The 8267-nt window shown below is 42.5% G+C and overlaps 1 protein-coding gene across 1 annotated transcript in view; it reads right to left on the bottom strand.

Annotated features, from left to right (window-relative positions):
• cacna1c (calcium channel, voltage-dependent, L type, alpha 1C subunit) overlaps window positions 1-8267 on the bottom strand; it is a 286273-nt gene that overhangs the window by 76327 nt on the left and 201679 nt on the right. The window contains exons 9-10 of the mRNA XM_056276035.1: window positions 1630-1717; window positions 1018-1102 (exon numbers count right to left, since the gene is read on the bottom strand). Of these exons, the coding sequence (XP_056132010.1) occupies window positions 1018-1102; window positions 1630-1717 (173 nt within the window). The remainder of the gene's footprint in view (window positions 1-1017; window positions 1103-1629; window positions 1718-8267) is intronic.

An 8267-nucleotide genomic window follows, 5' to 3' on the forward strand; every position in this document is an offset into this window, starting at 1 on the left:
CCTGGAGGCACAGCTGACTCTCTCTGGAGGTGTTGTAGATAGAGGCAGGATGTACAATTAATTTTTCTGTGTATAAATATGTGTGTGTGTATGTGTGTGCCTACATGTTTGATTGGGATGGGATGGCTGAGTGAGTGTGCACATTTGTATCTCAAAACACACAAAGGCATGCATGTGCCTCTAAGCGTGTGTGCACACACATGCATGTATGTGTTTTTGTTTACATGTGCCTACCTGTTTATTTGCATGAGTGAATGTGTGTGTGATTGTAGTGTGTGTGTTTGTGTGTATGTGTATTTTTGTGTATGTTGTTGTGTGTGAGGGAGGGTCAATGTATGCACCTGGGTTGTAGACTGTCACATTATGATAATATCGCAACAGCTTTTAACCCCAGCGGGATTCTCCGCCAAAGTAATATTAGCACACAATCAACCAGTGAACTAGTCAGCCAGCCAGCCTCCCAACTAGGAAGCATCAGTCAGTTGGATACCTATTCAGTCACTAGTTGGATACCTATTCAGTCACTGAATCAGTAAGTCTATTTGTTGGTAAGTCAGTTAGTTAGTTAGTCAACTTGCAAGACAGTCAGTCAAGCAGAAAACCTGCCGGTTAGTGAGTCAGTCAGTCAGTCAGCCAGTCACACACACACACACACACACACACACACACACACACACACACACACACACACACACACACACACACACACACACACACACACAGGTTCACCTTCACAACCACTCAACCACTTAGAGCATTGATTGTGAAATAGCTGCTAGTGCACTCATTCATGAACACAGTGAGGGATAGCTCACAAATATACACAATACATGCACAACATTCCACCTGCCCAACACCACCCCAAGATCATTGTTAAATTGTCTGCATTCAAGCATAACCAACCCTGCAGTTAGGCAAATCACACACACACACACACACACACACACACACACACACACACACACACACACACACACACACACACACACACACAAAACCTCTTGTACTTCTACTTACGGTTTCTTGGTTTGTCATCATCCAGGCCTTCCTCCTCATTTTCTGGGTCAATGTCTTCAGCCTGAGTGATCCAGTCTAGATAGCCCTACACACACACACACACACACACACACACACACACACACACACACACACACACACACACACACACACACACACACACACACACACACACACAAAAGCCAACAACACTTGATCAGCTGGATTTGCTTGCTTACACACAATAGGACATCAACATGTTTTTTTCTGTTTCTTATGAAACCCACCCGTGTCCCGGTTGAGGATGGCTTTTTTTACATTACAGCTCATTTTTTTCAGAGTGTAAAAGTAACAAGACATTTTCCTCATGCTTTTTTAAATCCTTAACCTTCATTGACCTCACCTTAACTTGACTCATCATTGGCCTGTAAAGGATGAAGTCCCTTTCTGGTAGAGTGACATCCATTTGCACTGAATTGCACCATGATGTATGAAGGCTGTTAAATTCTTAGTGTCACTGCTGAATAAAACTCTCTCTCTCACACGCACGCACACACACACATTCTCTCACACACACACACACTCTCTCTCTCACACACACACACACACACACACACGTCCTCCCTGCCCTACCTTGAGATCCTCCTCCAGTTGTTGTTTTTCTCTGAGTTTCTGAAAGTCTCCACGGGCCTTGGCCTTCTCCCTCTCCTTAGAGAACTCTCTGGAAGGTGAAGAGACGAATTTGGAAGGAGGTATAGAAAAAGATAGAGATGGTGTGGATAGAAAGAGTGTGGATGAAGAAAGGTATAGAGGGGGGTGGTGAGAGGAAAGGACGTAGGGAGGGAATAGGAGAGACAGAGAAAAAGAGAATCTGAAAATCTTCACTGAAGCCGTGTGAACTACTCCGACCGTTTTGTGACAATATTGTTATGATAGTACTCTAACACACAAACAATATTCTTCAGTGAAAACCCATTCAGATGTAGGAAAAGGGTAAACCTACCAAAGAGAGAGAGATAGGAAAAAACAGAGAAGTGGAGAGGTAAAAAGATCTGCCAAGGGGGAAGATATTAGTGAGCAAATAGAAGAAAGCATTCACATTCCAGTCAAACCTATAAGAGCTTTTCTAGACATCGACTTGATCGCTGAAAACGAATCCCAACTTCCTACAAACGTGAATTAAAAAGTGGTGATAATGTCCCAGAGACGTTACATCACAATCCACAACTACATGGTAATGACATGGCGACGACCAGCTGAAGAAACAAACGTTCGTAAAATCCCTTTTTTTAAAATCCTAAAAGAATCATTAGCGCAACAGTTAGCAGTTAGCATCGCGATAAAATAAAGAGGTTAAAATGACCACACTTACTGGCAGCGTGTGAATAACGTAAGAAATCATCTCCAACGCGACAACCAAAAATTCAAAAGTCGATATATGTTTCGATTCAGTTGCAGAACCGCCCCCCATAATTCACACCCTGCTTACGTTACGCTAGCCGCTACGCACATTTCCCGCCATATTTGTTTCTGAAACGTCCCCTTGCCGCTTATTTTAAAGCTGATACGGTCAATTTTGATTTTTTTTTTGGGACTTTGACGCCCCCGTGTGGACAAAGGTGGCGGCAAAACAACGTCCTAAACGCAAAACGCCACATTCACTCTGGTAGTTCGTGTAATCGCTTAGAGAAGAGTGAGAGACTTAGAGGTGTGTGGGGTTTCTTCTTCTTCTTTTTGTGTAAGATATACAGCAATTAGGGTCATGAACCTCTAACGTTAATCGTCTCCTGAGATTTCGCCGCGAATCCGACCAGGAGACGAGCGTTTGAAATCATTACATAACAATCCATCCATCCATTATCCAAGCCGTTTATCGGGGTCGTGATTACAATACTGTAACGTGCACGGATAAGAAGACACGCTGGCCGCTGGCTCGCGGGCCTGACCCTTTAGTCGAGCGGTTAGCGACGCCTCCTGCGGTGCGGGCGACACGGGTTCGCTTCCAGGCCGCGGCAGTTCCTGTGGTTGCGTTGTCCCCCGAATTCGCTACAATATGTGATCATCTTGCTAATTTCGGTCATATAGAGGCATTAACTCACTCGTAGCAGCTTTACGTATTGCCGTCCTGGTTACACATAAGACCGTGTGAACTCGCTGGCAGTAAGTAGGGTTATTTAACACATGCTGATGATAAAATTAAACTCATTTAGATTTAAAAGTCTGAACAAGGACGGTAAACGTCTACTAATTCAGCCACTGCTACTGTCAGTCAAACCGTCCAGTGTTTCGTGGCCTGATAAATGACATCACAGATTTACAGCCTTACTTCTCTGGTTTCGGAAGGGTGTATTTATGAATAATAAATAACTCAAGTGTTTGAAATCATGGAAGAGCATATTATGTTAATCCAAATTGAACTGAGCAAGTCCCAACGGCTGTCACACTGACCGACTGTCTTGAAATTTGCATAAATTTGCATAGGCTGAGATTGTAAACATCACTAGAAAGTTTGTCTGGGTAATCGTGCCAATTTATGTGCACCAATTTGTAAAATTTTTGTTATTTTGAAAAAACAAAAAATTGAAAGAACCCATTTAGTATTGTCAGGACATTCAGGTGTACACCTATCGCTATCTTTACAGTCACCTTACTTTTGCATCATGATGGCTTCAACCAGGACATCGGATGTGATTCTTTGGTATTGAATTCATCGAGTAAATTGATCCGCAAGTCAAAAGTAAACTTTTGGGGACATTCTTTTTTTTCTTTTCTTTTTTTTTGCCATTTTGGATTCCAAACAGGAGACAAAAATAAAACAACCAAACTAATGCTAGGACACTGCGATGATGAAACCTGGAGAAATATCCAGGTGTCAGGGGGGAAGAGAGAATTAAACAGCATTTGACTTAATGTTAAAATGACTGAGAGGCAAATTCAGTCAACGGCTTATACAGACTGTTATCCGAGACTTCAAAACAAACGGGAGAGAGTTGACAGGAATTGGGGGCCTTGGGAACATTCGCAGGCAATAGGTGCACAACGGCAGGTGTCAAAATCTATGATTTATAAACTTAGAAATAAGTATTTAAAAATTCACCCACCCCTCAAGGTTGAAAAATGTTTCTCTTTGTTTTGATGCAAAAAGTGACTTTGAAGAAGAGCCATTTACAATCCAGATTTGCCTGTATGCCTGCAAGAATTTTTTTTTAACAAGGAGACCATCTATAATACTGTGCAGACTCGCCTCACATCTACATATCTTACAAGACATCTTAGCCAAAGCAGTACAGCAAACTGTAGCTATCTCAACTACATCCCCTGTCCAGCGGCTGTTGCTAAGTAACTGTAACTGTATTCCTCCATAAGAAGAGCCTTTGGTATTGTTGTAATATACTATATATAGATACAGAATATTGCGAAATATTCACCCTTGCATACGATGTTGTTGTCAAAATCCCATGTTTCCCAGTTAGCTGGCACAATGCTGTTTGTTACAGTTACCATGAAGTTAAGCTGACTTTGGTTCTATTTGGAAGAATAACCCCTCTCCACCTTGTGTTGGGAATATTCTGCAAAAAGCTTGTAAAGTCAAAAGGCCAACTTTGTGGGAATTGAGAAAAAAGGGCTGACTTTTTCTTTTTGTTTCATACTGCAGCGCTGAGCAGGATCTATAGATAGCCCCGTAATAGAGGGCAATTTGATGTATCCATTAACTTTTACAGTCAGTCTATAGGTTGGAATGTAACTAATAACAGCTATATACCATCCTGGATAGAGGCTATCTGATTATACATATTCCATCCATCCATTTTCCAAGCAGCTTATCCTGATTAGGGTCACGGGATGCTGGAGCCTATCCCAGCAGTGTGTGTCTGTGTGTGTGTGGGGGGGGGGGGTGAATGCATGCACATTTGGCTGGGAACCCAGGTGAACAATGGGACTAATTCATCAATCGTTTGTACATACAAATTTGTTCTTACACACCCATGGAATTTTTTACCTCTCGTGTTGTCCGACAGGTAGAGTCAAGGCCTGATGGTTATTTATAATTCCTTCAGCCTAAAATCTTTTGTCAATCTCGTGCGACGAGCAATCACCCAGGCTCGCAAAGACACCAGTGTTAGCTATGTCTAGCGATGTACGAACGATTGACGAACTAAAGACTACCTATGCAGACAACACGCACACACACACACACACACGGATCAATGAGCATGGGGACAAACAGCTATAGTCTCACTATACGATACATTAGCAAGAAAATTAATCCTACCAATCAGTGTGCATACATGTGTGTGTGTGTGAGAGAGAGAGAGAGAGAGAGAGAGAAAGAGAGAGGGGGGGTGCTAGTAGTTCGAGAGGAAGGAGAGATAGAAAACTGCAAAACTTTATGCATTACTCTGTTCTCTTCTTTCTTTCTCATCTCTCTCTCCGTCTCTGTCCACTCTTTCATTGACCTCCCCAAATATGTAATCAATATTCTCTCTTTCGTCTCCTCGCCCTTTTTCTCTCTCTCTCTCCATCTCCCTCTCCTTTAAGCTGTCACTCTGTCCCTCTTTTGTCGCTGTTTGTCTCTGTTGCACCACCCCACCCCGAACATGCCGCGTTAACCCGGAATGTATCATATCAAACTCACACACTGCCTGATCCCTGAACATATACTCATTAATTATTATGCCATCTCTGAAGGCACACACACACACACACACACACACACACACACACACACACACACACACACACACACACAGAATACCGGTCAGTGAAAGGTCAGGCTATATATTCTGCTGACAGTATCATTAGTCAATAGTCCCACAAAGAACCAGTCAGCATGACCCACAAGCTGTTTGCAACAGATAGACTTCCATTGTTCTCTCTATCTCTACAAGTGTATTTTGCAAATCCACAAAGGTTAACTCCTGGATGTGGACATATATCCACTCCACCAAACGTATTAACACATTCACATATTTTGGAATTGTTGGTTCAAATCCTCGTTGCTACGCCGTTACGCGATCCAAATGGTTTTGTTAACGTTGTAATGCGGCCGCACGACCAACACGGCTTCCATTTGATGTCACATTCAGCTGCGTGCCCACTGGGAAATTGGATTTACAGTGCTGATTTTGTTTTTTCCCCCCTAATTTTGAATGGAGAGGAGATTATCCTGCATGACCCTGACAGCCTTGAGAGCTTGGGATGAGTTTAGCACCCAGAGCGGTACACGCTAGCACCGCTGTGCATAATTTATCCTATCCTGCCACGTCCACTGAACCGTCCGTACAGGTCTGTTGTCTCTGTGCCGTGAGTGCGTGTATGCAGTGTTGCCACCTTAGTCCTCATTATGTCCCTATTCCAACTCCAACGAGAAATATTCTTGTATTATTGACCGTACCAAGGGATACGAGAGATACGAATAGGGGTAGAAATGGGACTATGAATAGGATGCAAAGGGATATGAGAGGGATACGAATGGGAGCGCTACTGTCACCGCAAAGGGAAACAACCATGAATCACAGCATTATTTCTGTTGTAGGGATAACACACTCCATTCTGCACAATTTTGGTATTTTGGCTGCTAAAGGAGTTTCATCCCTACAGCATATATATATATATATATATATATATATATATATATATATATATATATATATATATATATATATATATATAATCTCATCTTCAGCTGATTTTCTGTGGTCGGGTCGCAGTGGCAGCAAGCTAAATAAGGCACTTTATATTTATATATATATATATAATCCAGTGAGTTAAGTACAGGCTTGTACTGCCTCATCAAGAATTTACTTGAATCACTGGATTGGATTATTTTGTTCCTTATTTTTTGAGCACTTTTCCTATCGTTGAGTGTTTCTTTTAACAAAGTAATGTGTGTGTTTGTGTGTGTATATATATATATATATATATATATACATATACATGCATACATACATAGAGAGAGAGAGAGATAATATGGAAAACTGTGGTTATTTCCCTTTAAGTCTGAAACAAGAGAGAAGACGATAAACTGTGATGTCAAGTTGAATTAAAACCCTGCTCAGACTCAGTTCAGCGAAGGAAACAGTGGGAGTGCAGATTTCCATGAGATTTAGCCAACAGCAGTCAAAGCAGAGAGAAAAAATTTAGTCTTTTTTTGGGGGGGGGGGGGTAGTGACCTTTCATCCCTCCCTTACCCGCTCAACACCCCCAGAACCAAGTTAAGCACAAAGAAAGATCCGATGATGATTAGGGTGACAAAATAGAGCCAGGGCCATCTGTTTCCCACTGCATCATTCACCTGGGTGGCGGCGGAGGTGAAGATAAAGGAGGAGAGGGATTGACAAATACGGAGGAGACGAGGGGGGACGGATGCAGGCCAGGAGGGAGATGAAGTGAGAATTGGGAGAGCGGAGGGGAAAGATGGATGGAGTGGAGGATGATGAGTTTAGAGGAGAAGGGTGAAGAATGGGAAAACACCGACAGAGAGGGGAGGACAGGAGGTTGGATGGATTGGGCAAGAGAGAGGGAGGACAAGGATGGGGGGGGAAGAAGGGAGGAGGGGGACGAGTTAGATCCAAATGTACGTATGTATTTACACGATGGGAGTCAAAGGGGAGTAGACCCATTCAACTGAGCCATGGACTGGCTTGATTCATAGTGTTGTCAATGCTAGTTTCACACCTAGATTGGTAAAGTGACACATTTTCCCCCAAATGTTTGGTAAAATGGGATTTGATGCACGACTAATAGTTGACGTATGACACTGATTTAGCTGACCGGACTGCACAACAGTGAGAATGACATGGGAAAGAAAACGGATCAGTTAAGCACACCGTGAGAAGGTGGGATGACTATTCCTGTGGAGAAGGAAGAGTAGGGTTAGACGATGATCAGCTCAGTTCAGTCAGGCGGCTCGGGATGATTCGTTCTGGCAGAAAGGTGTTAAAAATAGATCATTTGGTAGACTCTATACAACAAGACTCCAACGGGATGGTGATGGATTCATCACAGCCCCCTCCAAATGAACAAAAAGGTCAATATCTCGGGATCTCGTGATTATATGTGCCTTCGTCTCATCAGTGTTAATGTTAGATTTTGTCTTAACACTGTTTCCAAATACTCAAAGTCAATGTTACTGTTATTGAGTAATGATTGAAATATTATTACTCTGATTGGCAGCTGTAGTAGTTGAAGTAGCAGTAGTAGTAATTTCAGTAGGTGGTAATTCCCCAGGACACTGAAGTATTTACTTGAGCTAACTGATAAGGATTAAA

Source organism: Lampris incognitus, chromosome 3 (genome assembly GCF_029633865.1).
Source record: "Lampris incognitus isolate fLamInc1 chromosome 3, fLamInc1.hap2, whole genome shotgun sequence".
In the NCBI taxonomy this organism is placed as follows: Eukaryota; Metazoa; Chordata; class Actinopteri; order Lampriformes; family Lampridae; genus Lampris; species Lampris incognitus.